Source organism: Megachile rotundata, chromosome 12 (genome assembly GCF_050947335.1).
Source record: "Megachile rotundata isolate GNS110a chromosome 12, iyMegRotu1, whole genome shotgun sequence".
Taxonomy (NCBI): domain Eukaryota; kingdom Metazoa; phylum Arthropoda; class Insecta; order Hymenoptera; family Megachilidae; genus Megachile; species Megachile rotundata.
The window spans coordinates 15,780,289-15,799,096 of NC_134994.1; the positions used below are offsets into that span (position 1 = coordinate 15,780,289).

Genomic DNA, 18,808 nt, shown 5'->3' on the forward strand with positions numbered 1-18,808 from the left:
GCGTCGAGTTAAACACTACGGAATAGAAGTAAACTTTACTTCGGGTGAAGCGATCGAATTGTTTCGAACCGCTATCGGATATATTATTTTGTTTGTTTGAAAGGTTTCGAAGCACGTAGGATGTATCGTAAAGCCCTAAAATACAGCATCGGAGAAGCAAGATGAACGACTAGACCGGTCGGGTCTAGGCAATCGGTTATCGTTACCGACCGAAGTTGTATCGGTCTCTATTCGCAAGATAAAGGAGCTACGTAAACGTGGATTTGCGCTCGGGTTACAGAAGATGGAGAGGATCGGAGGTTACCGTTTTACACGGAGAACCGTAATGATCGTGGTCATGTAGGATGGATAGAGGACGATAGCGAAACTCGGTATTATCCAATCGTCGGGAGTGTTCGCGGATGGCGTTTACGGCGACCCCTAAGTCGTGACCGATCCTTCGGTGGGAATCCGCCCTGAGATCGACTCTCATACGCCTCGTAAAGGAGTTTCCACGTCTTTCTCGCTCGAATCTCCGTCCTTTCTCTTCGTGCTCTTCCTCTCTAGCTTTCTATCTCTTGGTCCACCGACCCTCGATTCCTGTCCCTTTCTCTTCCTCCACTCGATATCCCATCGCTCGATCCTCTATCGCTTAGGTCCCTGTTTCTCGCGATCTTCCTAGCCCACTAATGGCCAATCAGTGCTAAAGACGTCGCGGCGATCGTCGAGGCGCGCGCCACGGAATTCGTATTTGGAACACTTGTTCCGGCAAATGTTTGCTTAGTCGCTTCGATGTAGCTTTAACCTTTGAATCGATGCGTAGTAAGTGTCATTTCGAGATACTTCTGTGTCATGAAATCCAGTCAGACTCTCGTGTTTCGAAATCGATCGAAAACTGTACTTTCTGCAGTCGCGTATCTTCGATCGAAACGACGCATCGGTAGTTACCCTTTGCGCGGAAATGGAATTTTCTATTCGCGTCGCTTCACCCTAATGGCCTGTTTTCGCGTCGAGGCGTTGGCACGTTGCACCAATTCCCCGCGGAATTTCGACGAACAGACCCGTACGGAACGTTCCATTCCTTGTCTCTTGCTTCCTCGAAGTCCAGACGGATTCTCTGGGCCGTCTTTTCGACGGTCGGAACTTTCTTAAAATAACCGGCGGGTCACGACAAGCGGAAAAAGGAGGTGGAAACCGCGAGACTTTGATATCCTTTGCTCTGATCTTCTCGTGGCGCCAACAACTTGGCCTTAAATATTTAACAGCTCGACGCTCGACGCGCTTTAAAGGCCTTTCTCGTCGATACAACGCCGGAAAGCGACGAGACGCCGGCTAAACTCCGCGACACCGTTATCAACCGAGCCTCTTCATAACTCTTTTCACGTTTCGCGAGTGTACGCGCGGTTTCCTCTAAAAGAACGATATAGCTCGTTGAAAACCCACTTTCTCCTTCCTTTTCTGTTTTTTCTTTTCTTTTTCGTCATAGCTGGTCGATAAAGTTCATTGACCATTTGACAAATATCGTGGAGAAACTTTCGGGGAATTCATCGGCTATATTTAACGCGTTGATTATCGTAACCGAGTAATGTAGGAAATAAATACATAGGAGACAGAGGTGCATGAGTGTCGAGTGGAAGCTCGCAGCTGTTTCTATGGACGAGTTAGAGGGCTTTCGTTCCGGTAATCCCAGTCGTGTTACCTGCAGCATTAGTCGTTGACAGGTGAAGGAGGAATGGTCTATAGGGATAGGGGGTTGGGACGCTACATCGACGAGAGCAATTAACGTGCCAATTAGCCGACCGAAGGACCGAGGCGTTTGTGGCAATTAATTGGAAATTGAACGCGCTAGCGGTACCGGAAGTCTTGTCGATAGCCACCGAATGTTGATTCAGCCGAATTAAACGTATCGAAAACTATCGCAGATTTATTTTTATCAAAGTTTGCGCACCGGCGACTAATATAACATTCGATATCGAGAACTAACGAAGTAACCTTGACGCGACTATTCACGGCGAGAAGAATAAACTCAATAGCAATTATCTCGTGTCCCAAGTATTCGAGACCTTCCTTGTCGCGATCGACCTCCGGATGCTTACTCACTGGTAAACCTTCTAAATCGATTCGATCTTATATATCGGCCTTCGTAGAAATTTCTGTCTCTTCGACACCTACGAATGGAATTTTATCGAGAAATTAACGCGTTCACTGTTACGGGGATCAACGTTGAGCCTTAGAGGGTCAAGTGTCGTGTGGCTAAGCGTTAAAATCGATTATTTTAAACCGAACCGTGTATAAAGATATCATAAATCTTTATAACGCGAACCCAATGAATTCCAATCGCGACGAAACGATTGATTCGAGTGCCTGGTGGGTGGTGTAAAAGGCGTACCTGTCGATAATACCGGTCGTCGATTATCGTTCTACCGGTTTTCTGGATGACCATAGCTACGTAACGGTTCAGGCCGACGAAGAAGGTTTACAAGGTTCGGTCAGCAGGACCGGTTCGCCGTTTCTCGGTAACCCGTTCTCTAGTCGCTTTGTGGAACGAGGAGCAGGTGCAATAGACGATTTTCACACCGAATTTTCCTCGCCTGGTTATTCACCTTAGTCACCTTGTTAACTCAGAGTTTGATCAACGATGGAAAAAACATGACTCTTAGTTAGGTCGAGCATGCTTTCAGCTACGTCGTTCCGTAAACGGCGTATCCTTGAAACAACAGCGAACGACTTCTGTTACCTTGTCGTCGATTTTACAAGGTGTTTCATTTACAGCGATTTTATTTGTGATAATGAGTTTTTCAATCGTTTGCTACGAGGAATTTGCGATTCCAGTCTTAACGGTATGCCTCTTGGTGTGACTATTTTGAAATAATTCATATGGGCTGATCGCTCGAGAAACTTGGAAGTTGGCGAAGAACGATATGTTGAACTTGGAAGCACCAGTCCGTGGAAGAACTTTCGAGGTCGGCGAGCATTTCGTTCGGAAGATATTGCTCGCTCAACCCACATTTTATACGATTAACTTTGCTTCGTGTGTTCATGGTGCTCGGCTTGGACCGGAAAGTATCTTGAAAATTGATTTTGAACGAACGACGTTTACGAGCTTTGGTGTCTTTAGTTGAACCAACGATAAAACACGAATTACGTTCGCGAGTTAAGACGCGCGTAGATGTTTTGCGGAAGCTGAAAAATGTGGGAAATTGTCAAACTCACGAGCTGCGTAGTTAGAAGGTTTTGCCGACTTGAACTGTCAGCATTCCTCGTTAAAGATGGCAGACGGACGATCGTTTGTAGCAAACGAGCATAGAAAAGCCATTCGCGGAGCACGTATCGCGGACTAACCGACGACAGAATAATTTCATGTATTATTTATCGCGCATTCCGTGTACTTGTTCGGGCCTCTATTATATCGGGTGTGCATTCATTTATCTCTCAATAAATCTCTATAAATTGGGAGAACCGATTAGAACATCGAACAATTCCATGCTTCCGCAAATTTTCGATACTAGGTTTTAACAATTTTACAACTTTCCAAAGCATAGCTTTAGAAATTCGTAGAGGTTCGAACATTCGAAGCGGCTAGCGGTCCATAGTAGCGACTCGATTTTCTTCGAAGCGTCGTATTAGCTGTGATTGATTTGCAACAAAGTGGTCGTGGAATGATCGATGGACGAAATTACGGATCACCCGGTAGATGGTACGCACCAGCGAACAACTCGTTTCCATCGCGTGGGAATACAAACTTCCCAGTAGTCGTCGTCTACTCGAGGCCTCTCGTTCCGATGCACTTTGTTGACGGGCGAGAGTTGCAGCGGCAGTCAGAGAGACAGAAAAATCCGCTGACAGCCGAGATCCCTCGCAATAAAATATTTTAACGGTACTTTCTGGGCCGCCGACCGCGTTGTTTGAAGACTCGCTTGTACCCACGATCGATCTTGCTATGCCGTAAAAATGCTTTTCACAGTCATTTCCCTCTGTCGATGAACGTTCTTTTTGATTCGCTCGCTGCTCCGTTTTATCGCAGAATTGACGGTAAATGGAGCACCAACTTTCCCGTGTAACATCCTGTACGCGAGATTTCGTGTCTCGATTAAAAAGAACGTCGATAAACTTCGCTCAGACACCCATTTTTCACGAGATATTAAAGCGAAGAAAAATCCTCCGTAATATTTCAATGCGGAAAAGCGTCGAACGTCGTATATCGATTTTCGAGCTAACTTTTCGGTGAAAATTTTCATACGTCTAACGAGCGAAGTAAACGCGTCTCGATGTCGCTTTAACGAGTGTCATCGACCCGATGGAAAGGTCAGGAAGCAGAAGAGCCAGCTTTTTCGCGCAACACGTTACGCGACTCGTCGCTCAAGAAAAACTTGCAACTTCAGCAGTCTGTTTCTCGTCGTAATTTTCCGGGTTACACGTGACTTATCGTATGTCAAACATACCTTTGTCCGTGTATAATTTCACGATTCCCTTAAATACCACGAGTGTCCTGGCACGTTTCAGCTCTAGCGTATACCTGCTTTTGTTTAGCACGTTGCCGTGCGGAAGGGCTATCGATGGCCTTCTTAAATGCTACCGGCTATTGACCGACAAAGCAGTTAGTAGGCTTTTGATTAATGATTCGTTTATAACAGTGGTATACAGCTTGGAACTCTATTGGATCACTTGGTTTCTTTTGTTTTATTCGGAAACGAAAGTGAGTCACTCGTAGCATGCAGTCGACGCGTTCGATGCGTGCAGGGCTGCTCCGTAAGAGTCATTTTTGGAAATTAACCGTCGGTCCGTCCAGTAATACGACCCCTTAGGAGTTACCGAGGGAACGAAGGGCGTGTCACGATAACAGCAAATTAAATTAGACCCGTTATCGTCTTCGGACGAAGGAAAGCACTCGAAGGCGCTTTTGCCTTTATAGTGGAGTACGTTGACCCTTGATCGAACGACGCACCGCAAAGTATTATCTTCAGATTATTCTCGGCAAATGGAACGAGATCGAACACAGATCCTATTGGATTGAAATAAATTTAACCCGTTAAAACTTGATTCGGCCATATGGCTCCATGCTACCGATTACTTATCGCAAAGAACTAGGACAAATCGGCTGTCTAAAATTTCGCTTGGAAACCTAATTTCTATGCGTTGGTATCGAATCAATTAGATCTAATAACGTGTAGCGAAATCAATCGCATCAAAGCGCTCGATAAATAAGTAAGTTTATCGCTTGATTGTTTCTGTAACATCGACATCTGGACAGACACTCGTAACGTCGTCGAAAATCATGGAATTGAAAGTCAACCAAGACATTCTCTTTTCCATCAAGCAGCAAATGGATCGCCCACGTATCAAACGCACTTCTCAAGGATCCTGATTTTATGTAAATCGCCGTTACCGCCCACGTTTCGACGGATCATTTCAGTTTACCGAGAGTCCATTTCGAAAAGTCTAAATAATTGCTCGCGATGCCTTCTTTATAATCTGGTAAAAGAGTCGTAAAATACCGACTTCTTACCAGTAGCGGACTTCTACCGTAACGGAAAAATTCCGCTTCGTACGCGTTGAATCTGGGGTCAAACTAATTAACAGTCACCGTCTGAGTTTAGCGAGTAACTCGAGAGATCGCTTCTGAAACGGTTCAGCCGCGAATAAAGGAAACGACTGGTCGAGTTCGTGAGTCACGTTTATTGTTCATCGTTTAAGCAACCTACTGCGCGACGCCTTTCTCCGTCTGAATTAACGACACAGCTTTTCTCGTCGACCGCGAAACGTATAACGCACGGCGGTGTAACGCGCAACGATAAGAACGGAGCATATCTTCGCAACGATTCAATTTTATTAGTTTGCATGGTTGGTTTAGCTCGTTAAATCGTTTTCTCGAGAAGGTTCGCGTTCAAACCTCGGAATTTTCGTTGACTCGAACGGAATGACTCAGTGACATGTCACTTTGACCCCCGTATGGGCAGCGCTCGACAGTCGGGAGTGTCTCGAGTCCCGAGTTCCGAGTTATCGTCGCCGGCTACTCTACTTACGTCCTTTGTATCAATCAACGAAAATTAGATTCTCTTTCGCGCTACGCGTCGCCGATGCATCAATCCGGCTCAACTTTTCACGACTTAACGACAAAATCGTCTCGGAAATTGGATCGCTGTCTCGGGAAGCAGGCTAACGCGAAATTGCTTCCTCGCGACGTGCACGTAGCGTTTCAGCAATTTATTGACAAACGCGTATTTTCAGTTCGATATTTACGCGAAGAGCGGTCTCGAGGAATATCGTATCGTCGTCGTGGTACCACGCCCTACGCAAACAAAACGTTTCTCGTGTCGATAAGGCGAGCAGCGGCTATGCGTCTTTGCTTTTAACGAAAAGGAAAAACCGGAGGAAAACCGCATCTTCCGTTCCGTCCATTTATCAAAGACCATTAAAAGGAAACTGTTGTAGGTCACTTAACGAGGACGTCAATTATCTGTTCCATTTAGAAATCCATAACAGGCGAGAAATTTTTGTCCGTTCGGTTTCTCGGAATTTGTCTCGCATTCCAAAGAGGAGACCGACAATTCGCAAGTCAGCTCTTGGCCTGAGACGAGATGAAAATGGAAAACGAGGACTGAACGCGAAATTCTACGACGGTAGAGGAAAGTACGAGCTGGAATCGGCGCGATTTATATGCGAGTTGGTAAAAAACCGTGCAAGGTGTTAGGCGAAAGTGTTATAACGGTTGAACGAGCCAGACGAAACGAATAGAATGTAACTCTAGTACGGGGTGGTAGTACGTACTCGAGGAATATGGAAATTCCTAACTCACGATGTCTAACTGAGCCCTTAACTGACAGGACCGACAGGTATTGGCTACATAGTATTTAGCTGTAGCAAATATCTAGGGCCAACATACTTCAAAATAAATACGATAAAATTTCATTAATTCGCGAAAAGAAACTGTGTAAGTTACACGTGTATTTCGGATCTCAAAGGTGGCTTAACTCCTTTGGAGCTACGCTTCGAGTTTGTACAGTGTACGGTATTAAGATTTACGGTGATCCTTATCATTGAAAACGTACATCTTCGTTTAAAGCAATTATCGCACGTATTCGTTTCAACGAACAACGTAGGTCGTAAAAGTTAACTGTTGGTTACTGCTAGGTCAGATACGTAGAGGACGAATGAATAATCGTTTCGTGGCTTTTCATACCGTTAAAAGTAGCGTGTCGATCGCTTTGACGAAACAAGAGGAGGATGTAGGGAAGCGTATATACGCGAGGAGACTGGTATTATATGTACACCGTCTGCCAGTGGGTATTGCCTGTTCTTTTGTTTTCTTCCAGCGAATAATCACGAATACCGTGGAACAACCGGTCGCAATTGCTTCCTTCTTTCGATTCTTCTCATTTCCCGATGCGTTCTTTCCCGTTGGAACGGGATTAACTCTCGAGATTTGAATTCTCTCTTCTTTCTTCCTGATTCTTGTCTTCCTTTTTGATAATTACTCCGCTACGTATTGTTTCATCCGTTCTCTCGTCCAATTCGATACGTTCATTTCATTCGCTTTCCTCGAGAATGTTTAACGAGTCTGAAACGTGGTTTATTGAAAGCCAGAAGATTACTTTGGACCTGGATGCTCTTGTATTACTCGTTATCACGGTTTTACCGATAACGAGCAGGGCGTGGGTGGTGCACGGCAGAGGAGAATGAACTCGATAGACCGCGTAAAGATTTATAAGTGTCTTCTTCGTCCGCGCGAAGACCGTTACGAGCGCTGTCTTTACGATTTTATGAATTTCCGTGTTACGATCGATCTTTTTATACACCTGGTACCGCGTATCGAGGCAGTACGTATATCGACGGAACAGAGATACTGTTTGTTCGTCGCTTTAAAGCGGAAACTTGTCTTTAGAAAACGAAAGAACACGGAACAAGAAGAAACAAACTATTCTTCCTTGTTCGAATCGCGAGAGACGAGGAGAAAATAGAGACGAGATACGTCGATTCAAGTGTATCTCTCGCTTCGATCGAGAGGCACTCCGTCGAGAGAAGAGAAGCCGCAACTATTTTCTACGTTGCTTTCATACCGTCGAGACGAAAATACACCCGATGGTACTCGTTTCAGCGCAGACGTTTCTTAAATAAGCAGCTAGAGCCGGTCGGGAAAGTCACTTCGAAAAAGAGAAATGCACGGAACGAGTCACGCTTCTCTCTTCCGCTACTTCCGGGCCACTCATCGCTTATTGTCGTCCGTTTCCGTAGAGAAACAACGCTTTGAAAGCTCCGTTTCTGTACGCGTTAGATCGACTCTTTCGCTTAATTCCAAAACGATCTATTACGTCCGCAAAGAAATTGTACCTTAACATTATGTTCGAGGAGGAGAGCTTTCGCGATTTATATGCCTACCTATATTTTTCGTTTGATTAAGAGCAACGCGCAACTGAGACATTTATTGTCAGTCGCTAACACGAGAGTTATGCCGATGATCCTTCTTTTTTTTCGTTTAATGGCATCCATCCCAGAATTAACCGAATCAGCTTGATATACGCTCACGCACAAACGTTTTGACCCGATGCGTTTCGTGTCGGCTGCTTCCATGCCGTTCGTTCACTCTTTATAAATAGACGCTTGAAATTCTGTCGCGTCTGGGCGTGGCAGGCCAAAGATCTACAAGGATCCTAGATACGGAATAGATCATTCGTCGCGATCCATTCATTAACTAGGAAATATACTCGTTTCGTTTCGGCTGTTTTTACTTGTTCGTTTTTATCGATCGCTCTTTTCCTAACGAACGTTTCCACCACTTTTTTTAATCCTCTGTACAGCTCTTTTACAACATTGATTCAACGTACCGACTTGAAAATTTGTCGACGACCGCATACATCCTTTTTCAAACACCCTATATCGATCGTGTTCGATATTTAAATAATATTTATAGGTTTTTTGTGTTTTGTTTGCAGATATTCGGGGCACGGCAACACGAACCGTATCTATCATGTCGGTTCCTATTTAAAGTGAGTACTGTTCAGTTTCGTTTGTTCGTATTTTATCAACGTAGAACGATAATTCCGAAAACAGTCATGTTATTTTATCAAACACTGTCTTCATCGTCAAGGTTTTCCTGTTTTATTTAAACGTTTGTACAATTTTATTTTCGCCCAGAGAACTTGTCGATCGAAAAGGAAAAAGAAAAATGCAACGTGGTTAGTATTTCATCGTTGCTTAAAGCTATAAAAAGCATGGAAACTGGTGTTTTGAATCGAGTCGTCGTAGCTAGATATTTGAACGTCAAGAGAATAATCGATGCCTCGATATAGTCGGTTGCGCGGCTGTAATTGTTCGGTAGAACCGGAAGCGTGCAATTACGCCTCGATTTTCCAGCTCTCAGCCTCCATCGTGGTCGAACGATTCGCGAATCGTGAAAAATTATCTGTTGCGATTCGCCGATTTTGATTATAACCATTTTCGAAGAGACACGAGCGTTCGTTAAAAGCGAGAAGCAGTTCGAGGACTTCGATCTCAACAGCATCGATAAATAGAGTCGCGTTTCACTTTTCGATGTTTGACACAATAATTAAAGCTGCATCCTACGGTGAATCATACGTGCGCACTTTCTCTCTTATTCTCTGGAGGACGTTTCCAAAGTACTCATTTGTTAATCATGAAATGCGCGTTAACTTGTCATTACGCGCGCAACTTAATAACGCGTCCGCCGAAAGATCTTTCATAACATGCGAGAGTAAATTAATCTTAAATTGCAAACAGTTTATCGCGAAAGTGTCCCTTTCAAGCCAGAAGAAAATGTGAAGAGGACGATTATAAATATCTGGAAACCTTCGCGTTCTTAGGAAAGGGTTAAAGGTTAACGCAAAATAACAGCTGCGGTAATTCGAGGTCATGATAACATCCGCATAAATTGATTAGAGCATTCGTAAAATAAATTAGATAACGGATAGAAGAGATATTTTATACGATGGTCAGCCAACACGTGGCCGCAGAACACGCGAGGATCGAACGCGCAGCGACCGATAACGCTTGATCGTGGAACGCGCGCTGCTGCGAAATAAAGATGGCAATATAACGAGGGTTTATTGCATAACACGAGGCAATTGATCGGACGACTTTAGACGATGGCGATAGAGGAAGAGCAACTGGGGGATATTCGAAAGGTCATCCAGAGTGTAAAAGGTGTAACGCGATCTGTGAGGATACCTTAACGAGAACCGGCAGCGTTAATTTCGCTCGACAACCTTGCGCGTCCCGCGGTGCTGAACACGGACCAGACGTGCTCGTCAGCTGTGCGAAGGTCAGGGTCATCCGGCAGCAGCAGCAGCAGCAGAGGGTGCAATCGATGCATGGATACCGTCTCGTTTCAGCACCCCTCGCTCTCTCGCTGCAGTTACCATGGAGACCATCTCCTGACCCATTGCTACAGAGAGAACCCGTCGACACGGAGAGGTCGGAACGGCTGGTTCGTCTCTCGGTGAGCGTGTCGCAGACAAGGAACCTTCGCTCTACACGGACACGTACCCTCACGAGGGACACGCTCGCGTCCGAGCGTCTTTCTACTTCCGCGTGTAATACTTTCCTTCTTGGAAAAATTGTTCGCTCGAGTAAACGAACTTCTTTCGAATTATCCGACAGGTCGATTCGAATTACCGAGCGATTAGTTCGTGGAAGTAAGATCCAGTGACCTTGTAACTTGGAACCGACCGATGGAAACACGAAGAAGGAGGCACCGAGCGACGTTGAGCGTAATACTCTCGGCCTGTTTTTCTTTCGGCCTGAAGCGGTTCATTGCCGAAGAACATTCACGCGATACTATCGGATTCTCGTCGATACGCTTTTCGACGTATCTGTTCTAATTAACGAGTGATCAGTGAAAAGTGGCAGTCTCCGAGAAGAATTTCGAGATCAACGGTCAACGTTGCAAAGACCTAGCTGACCAGTTTTTATCGCGACAACGAAATTATATTTTGCTTATGCAAACGTTCTTTTCGAGTCTTCTTTCGCTCGCCACGCTTTTGTAACCCATTGTGTCGGTTTAAAGAGATACCAACGAGAAAGCGTACGTTTAATTCGAGCAACGAATTCAGCACCTAGTGTTCCCAGCGGAACCGGTCGTTGGGTACAAGGTCGGTGTGAACGGAGACTAAGGTCAGCTGGTACAGATCGATATCCTCGAATTGTCTGAGTATAGTTGGCGTGTTTCGTGCAACTATAGAAGGGGAATTGGTGGTCGTGATCGCGAAATCGCGACGCGAAAGAGATGGACGGTTGGAAGAGTTGGAAAAGAGCGGAGAATTCCTTTCTCACGGCATGGTATCAACGCGTCAGAGAGTCTTACGTCGCGGTCTGGTTCTTCGGGGTGTTTCAGAACAGCAGGATGTCGACGAGCACCGCCACCGGGGGCGGCGGTGGAGGTGGGGGTGGAGGTGGAGGAGGAGGTGGTGGAGTCGGTGGTGCCCTGACATTGATGGGCTGTGTCAGAGAGGCATCGCCTCCTCCTCAGAATCATCATCAGCAACATCATCGAAGTCTCGGTGTCGGAGAGTTCTCCGCGCAGAACAGCATCGATCCTCTTCCAAAAGGTTTGTACTTTGATACTGTTCGATGCTTTAATACTCGAATGCTCGATTATTCGAACGAACTTTGATTAAAATGTTTCGATGCTCGAAAACTTGAGTATTTCTCGATACTTGCACGCGATAATTTCCGCCTGTCTCCTGCTAATTTCCATAACAACTTTCGATAACAAATATCTCTAGGCTCGCTGAATTTCAAGCATTCGGTAAAGTATCTTTCGTGCATCTAATCGAAGTTTTACCGTGTCGATCGAAATATTCGAGCAGATTCGAAGACATCGCGACAGATGTTGGGAAGTAGCGAGAATAGATTAAAGTAATATCGCATGCCCACGGCAGCGGTCTAGACGTAGCCATTGGAAAACGACGTTTCGCTCGAGGATCGTATTTTCAAGGTCTCAGACGTGGATTACGTCGCTAGCAAACCAGGCGTGCTATGAAAAACGGATTTATGTAAACTGCACATTCTCCCTGGTTCGTGTCCGATCGATTCCGCAATTTTCAAACTAAGTATTCAAACGCGCGTTCCATCGAGCGAGGAAATATTTTATTTCGTTTCATTATTTTCCTTCTATTTTTTAACTCGTTCACCGGTTGTTCTGTCGATTACCTGTCGCGAAAGTTTGCGAGAACGAAAAAAAATGTCCAGTTTAATTATTATCGATCATAATCGTATAATCGTCGATCGCGTGTTAGGCATCTCCTGTTTTTCTCGTTTAGAAAACGCGTCAAAAGCTTTCTTCGAGAGTTCAGGAATTAAGGTGAAAGTTTCCGGTGTGATTGCCGATTTCGTTCTTCTCGTTGCTACATAGAATTTATTTGAAATTAATACAATAACCATGTGTTGGTTAAATTCCAAGATTCGTATCAGATTTATGAGTTAATAGTTCATTTTCAGATATACGTTTCTACGTTATTACTCGATAAATGTAACACGTATCCACAGCATTAATTGTTAAAAGTATTCGTTCAATATTCGAGATCGTTGCATCAAGCGCCTTATCGTTTTGTCACGGAGTGTAGACTCGCGGTTGCAACGAGTTATTAAAGGGTAATTCAGCAGAGTGCCCTTTATTTATTGTCGTCAGAGGAACGTGACTCTTCGTTACCCGTTACACGGGACGTTGCATTTCCGAGAGAGGGTCAACGACCTCTTTATTTTCATTAGCTTCTGGTAGTCTACAGCTAGATTAACTTGTTAACTAATATCTCAATCAGTTCTGACGATTAACTTGGAGTAAATCTTCGAGATATACTGCAGACTGTCTACGAAACTATAAGTGGTTCGTCCGTTTTGCGAAATTCTTCTTTAGCGTTTTAGAGGATCTGTCGTTGTTCCACGAACACGCGGTATTCAGCTTCTAAGCGTTTGAATTGCAAAACAGTCTCTGCAGCGCCGATTAAAATAGAACACGACGAATCTTTAGAACTCCAAGAGTGCGCCTTTCGAGAATCGAATGGATTTTCCGGTCGATTCTCGTTTGTACCGCATGTGGACTAACAAATGGTACGTCGGGGAAACAGGACGCGGCGTTAACCGTATAGTTTCCGATTATCCGGTCGATCTCGATGAAAATTAGGCAACCGGTGATTACGTAAATGTCTGTGCGATACAACGGGAGCTGGAGGTGGTTAAGTGTCGTCGTGAGCGTAGAGACAGATGTTTTTGTTACCTTTGGACGGATCTGCGTCGAACGATTGGCGCGTGACGATATTTTTCACGCTTCAGCGAGGTCGCCATTGCCGATGCGTGAAAAGCACACTCGTCGAGAGTGTCAAGTACACGGGAAACGATCTTTTCTTGTATTTTTTAGTTTCCTTTTTTTTCTGCGAACATTCTTTTTAAAACGTATTCTCTATTGTACAGCTGCGTTACCGAGCACCGCAAGTTTTCTGGCTTTAAAAAAGATCCGAAACCGAATTCGGAGAGAACGGTTTCTCCTTTACCGGCGCGAACCTTCGAGCTAAATAATCTACGAGTTTCTCTTCGATTACGCGACACTTCAATTTCGAGTTGTCCTTTTGTCACGCTTTCACGGATCGTTTTAATTTATTCCATCACGGAGCGAAGCACGAAACGCGTACAGAGATAGCATCTAAGCGGTAATTGGAAATCCTGTAATTCCTCGTAAGCTTTAGCGTGGAGTAAATACGAGTACGTTCGACTGGCCATTCATTTCACGATTGGCCATGGCCTAGTTTCGCGATTTCTGTAAATAACCGTGTGTTATTGCTCGGTAACGCGTGGGTAGCACCTTTCTTTACCGAATTTCGACTCGATCACGTCTTTCGTCAGAAATAATCTGTGAAGTGGTTGAGCGTCGACTTTTAAATCTTCCGAGATAGCATTTCGTTACTTCAGATCTCTGAAGTAAGAGATAAGTCGGACGATAAGGACGAAACGAAAATATCAGTAACGAGATTCACAGTTGCTATACGTTAACTTAAATTGGAACTGATCGGATCTTCTTTTTTTCGATATAGCTATCTTCGCCTCGAATTAGTTTGGCAAGGTAAATTCTTTGATCGTATTTACCTTCGTAAAATAGCATTCGCAGCATTCGATTAATCCTCCTCGATGAAAGGATTCGATCAATCGGATTAGAGAAAGAATAAAACAGTTGAAATCGGAAAACTACAAAGTTCAGCCTTAGTAAATAGTAACAATAGAATATATCTTATCGATGATAAATAATCTTCAATTTTATTGTTAATTTATCGATGTAAGATTAAATTCTTCGAACGAATATATACAGTATTAAACATATATCGAGATAATGCTCATTTGTTAAGCTTCCTTGCGTGTATAAATTACCAAAGATATAAATTACATTCGAAGCCGTGTTGTTAGCATTCGCGAAAAGAGAGAGAAAGGAAGAATTATATGCGATAGATTTCTTCCATATATGGTATGTGAATCGATACAGTTATCTCGTGTCAAACACGTAATCTTATCGACATCGTTTTCAGTGCGGTATCAAACACGGTAAAGTCAGTCGATTGCAAGGTGCTACACACGATTTCCCAGGATAATTGATTGGGATGCATCAATTATACGCGGAATTTGAGGATTTTTTTGGTAATTTAAATCTTACTTGCGCGTATCCTTCCTTTTTGCTTGCTCTTGTTTCTAATCGTCTATCGGTAGTGCAATTTTACAGAATTGCAATATTTTTCCCCAAGCGAGAAGAAACGAAGAAAAGTGTTAGCGCTTTTACGCGGTGCTTGTTGGCAGGGTGGAAAGTGTTAATCGTGACTAAGGAGGAAGGCGAAGGGTAGCATTCTACCCTCTGAGTTCCGCGCTCTTCACTTTCATTCTTCGTGCCTTTTCGACGATTGAAAAGGCGACGCTTTGCACCGTGGCACCCCTCGTTCCTTTGGCTCCTTTCTCCTTCGACCTCTTTGCTGCCACCCTTTTTCCATCGATACCCCGCAATTAAAAGGCAGTCGTGCGTTAACGAGAGCCACGTCGCTCTCTCGACCACTCGTATTATTTTTTGCTTAGCCCGCACACCCTTGTGTCGCGGTTGTTCCTTCGATAAGGTGCTATTGTTCTTTGGACGTGCTCGAACCGGGGACAAGTTGGAGTTCATGGTGTTTCGCGTAACGAGCGAACTTTCGCGATATACGCGAGGATAAATTGCTCTCGGAACCAAATAGTAATATTAAACTAGTTAATTGCTACGCCAATCATTATCGTATCGCGTGTTTTAAGCGTAAATAGTGCTCCATGAATCATGTTATTTCGCAATATTTCAAGTTGCGTTTGGCACGTTAATCACTCGTTAGAACAAGGGCGATATCTCTTTGAATTACTTGTATTCGAGTCGCGTTACAAGTTTGGACAATTCACCGAGAACAAGTTGGTGATTCGAGCTGCTGATATTCCTTGGATCAGTTACTAGAGCGATGTTAAAACGACAGGTCGAAACATTCGCTCGCTTCCCATCGCTAGTCGGTCGCGGTGACTCGGATATCTGCTCGAGCCTCGGCGCAAATATCGCGCTCGCGGCACGCGAGTTGCGCAATATCGAGAGAAAGTCGACGCGAGATCAAGCCAATCGACTAATTGGCCGTTTCTTTACGATCGCACGATCAGCGGAAAGCGATTGCACGTTTGACGGACGGGCCTGATTTCTGGCATTCGCAGAGCCGAAAAAGAGACGTTTCCACCCTCTTCGTGGCTTGAGGAAGATCTTCCGGCGTAAGAGCCGGGGCGCAGCCGATGTCCGATTGGTCGCCAGCCACGTCGACAGGGATGCGGAGCTCGCGCGACTCCCGAGGGAAGACATCACCGACAGACATCCTGCGGGACGTCCCGAGGAGGCTCGCAGCAGGAGTGCCAGCGAACTGCTCACGGACTCGTGCGATCGAGAAAGGTCAGTCGCCTTTTTCTTTCTTTTCTTCTCTTATCGCCTCCATTTCTTCTCTCTTCTTTCCCGACACACTTGCCTGTTGGATCACGCGAAACAACGTTTAACACTCGAACCTTTAACCTCTACCTTGTCGAACGCGAATTAACTCGTTACTCGAGATTACCCGTGAAACATAATTTAAATCCAGGCAGCTGAAATCTCGACTTTCGAATGATAAGCCATTACGGAGCGTAAATTAATAAAATGCAGTTATCAAATGTACAGTCGAACCTCGATAATTTTAAACCCGAGGATAGGACCAAAATCGGTCTCCCGAGTTATCGAGGTTCGATAACCATATGCTCTTGTAGAGAGATCGAAAATACGGTAGAAAAGATATACATGTATTATATTATGGTTTCAGCAGACAAAATACGCGCACGTCGAAAAGATACAAGCTGACGACGACTTCCAAGTCACGTCGTTCCTTCAAACAGTAAATATCTACGAGAAAGTACATGTTCCTTGCTAAATTGTATTTCCTCGAACTATTTTATCGGCGTTCCATGCCTTTATCGCTTGAACCTTATAACATAATTTTATAGAAGATATGCAAGCGTTCAACGACTAAAGTAATTTCCAAAAGTGGCAGGAATTTACTTGAATTCAATCGATACTTTTGCACGCATCTTGTATTTGACTCTTTACGATTTAAGTTAAACTCCAAAACGCGCAATGTGAATTACGAAACTATTTCTGAGTTGCGATCTCCATTCACGAGTTAAGCGTAAAGAAGGAAAAAATGTAATGCGAGACGCGATGCAATGTCAGTATCCTTGACCCAGTTTGATCGCTTGTTCAGCTTAACAGCTTTGTCGCGCGAAAAATCGCGAGTAGGCGCGCGTAAAGCGCACACGCACCAAGCTCGATACTTACCTGACCTACTGTCCTTTATCGCCGTAACTCGATTGCGACCGTTCGTTGATAAGTCGGTCATTTCACGCCGGATTAATTCGATGTCTATCGTGCGTGCACGATCGAGCCTTCGGTTCTCGGTCTGGTAAACGATTGCCATTCGCTGCTTTGCGTTAGCTAGATTATCTTGTATAAATTAAGTAAATAAAAAGAGAAATTGTATGGCTAGGACTCGAAGGAGAGTGTCGCTGTTCGAATGACGAATTTGTTCGCGTTTATTTTTCAGCGTATTCCTTAGGAGGACAGGCATAGAGGAGTCGTTCGCGAAACTACGGGGAGGAGCTGGAAAATTGTCCGTGTCGCACGACAGCGTTTTCCCCGGAGAGGTTCCTCATACTAGACCTCTCTCGTCTCTGGCTAGTCTGGCTACCCTCGAGGTTGGTACCTTCTTTTATTTACCGGTCGTTGTATCTATAAAACGCTGCTTAAAAATCTATGTGTTGGGCCGTCAATTTCCCGTCAACTTAAAAAATAAGTCGAATTTTTGACACGTTCGGTGTCGTTATCGGTGAACCGCTGCATTTGATTCGCGATGATCGATGTAATTCGCATGCTTCGGTGGAGAATGATAAATAGAAGCGCAGAGGAGACTATTCTCGTTATCCAATGAACGTAATGCCGAACGAAGTATGCTAAGCACGCGCGAATCGAGTTAAGGCGGTTACACATGTCCAGGATCGGTCGTGACTCGTCTTCCAATTTCTTTATCGCGCGATCTCACGTTCTGACTAATACTTTGTTCCCTTATGTTGCTAACTATTCGTTCTTTGAATTCTCTATGGCTCGTTACGTGACAATTTTCTAACTTAATTTACTGAATTTTGGTGCCAAAGTGGGTGACATAGTATTTCTAAAGTTGTTACTTCTTCTCGAATCCTATGACAGAACTAGAACCTTCGTCCATCGACTTTATGACCCAACGTATCATCAAGATACACGACGCTTGTCTTAGCAGCCGCGAAATATCGCTTGAAATTAGCGAACTAGCACTTTTTCTACGCGAGAACAAAGAATCGTAGCACCGTCGTAAATCCTCTCACATCGTTCATACTTTTCAGCAAATCGTTTTTAAATATAGACTCGCGAGATCGCGCGACTCGAAGAACAAATGATCCATTGTCACGGTGCACCGTTGATCGACCAAGATTCCACGGGCCGATATACAAAGCCCGGTGTGCTTTGTCCGTTAATTGTCGTCGCGTGCTCGCCTTTTCACGAATCGTGGAACTCGTTCAAGGAGAGTTTCTAGAGACGTTGATTCTTTCCGAGTCGTTTCTATTTCGTTGTCACGAACAGGGACGTTCGTGAGCTCGCGAAACAATTTTCATTCGACAGTAAGGAAACCTATCACCTGCGGATCCAGGTGTAAATCTACATATAACGAGTAGATTCGTATCTCCGTTCGAAAGCGAGGAGAGGATGTTTTACCGGCTAAATCGAAGCTTTGTAAAAACGTAGAAATTGTTCCAGTCGATCCTTTCTATTCGTCGGGAGAAAAAGCACACCGGATCGTTCCGTTCTGATACGCGAGGAAAGTCACGGATTGTTTTCACGTTCGCGGAAAACCGCGGGTCACAGGCAGACGGCACGGTGTTTCGTGACCATATCGTTCCATTTTCTTTTCTCTTTATTTTTCAGCGAAGGCAATCGAGAAAGAGCAACGAGATCGAGCACAAAGAATACAATCAGCACGTCGCGCAGAGGCACAGGATATCTCTCCGGGTAATTTTACCAGTGCTTTTTCGTTGCCCGATAACGTCCGTCTTACCATCCTGGAATTTAAGGTCTACGTACGAAGTTTCGAAACTGGATTCAAAAATTATATCATAGCATTTAAGTGTAGAAAGCTACGATTACGTGCTGCATTCGTTATGCTTTCGTTTCACTTTTACCCCATTTTATCTTAGATTAAATCGAAAAGTTTCTCGTTTAATTAAAGTTGTG

At 44.5% G+C, this 18,808-nt stretch overlaps 1 protein-coding gene across 1 annotated transcript in view; it reads left to right on the forward strand.

Moving 5' to 3' along the window:
• LOC100880594 (uncharacterized) overlaps positions 1 to 18,808 on the forward strand; it is a 46,826-nt gene that overhangs the window by 9,866 nt on the left and 18,152 nt on the right. Inside the window, exons 2-7 of the mRNA XM_076537879.1 lie at positions 8,888 to 8,963; positions 11,327 to 11,540; positions 15,685 to 15,913; positions 16,314 to 16,385; positions 17,091 to 17,241; positions 18,503 to 18,586. Of these exons, the coding sequence (XP_076393994.1) occupies positions 11,336 to 11,540; positions 15,685 to 15,913; positions 16,314 to 16,385; positions 17,091 to 17,241; positions 18,503 to 18,586 (741 nt within the window). The 5' untranslated portion in view covers positions 8,888 to 8,963; positions 11,327 to 11,335. The remainder of the gene's footprint in view (positions 1 to 8,887; positions 8,964 to 11,326; positions 11,541 to 15,684; positions 15,914 to 16,313; positions 16,386 to 17,090; positions 17,242 to 18,502; positions 18,587 to 18,808) is intronic.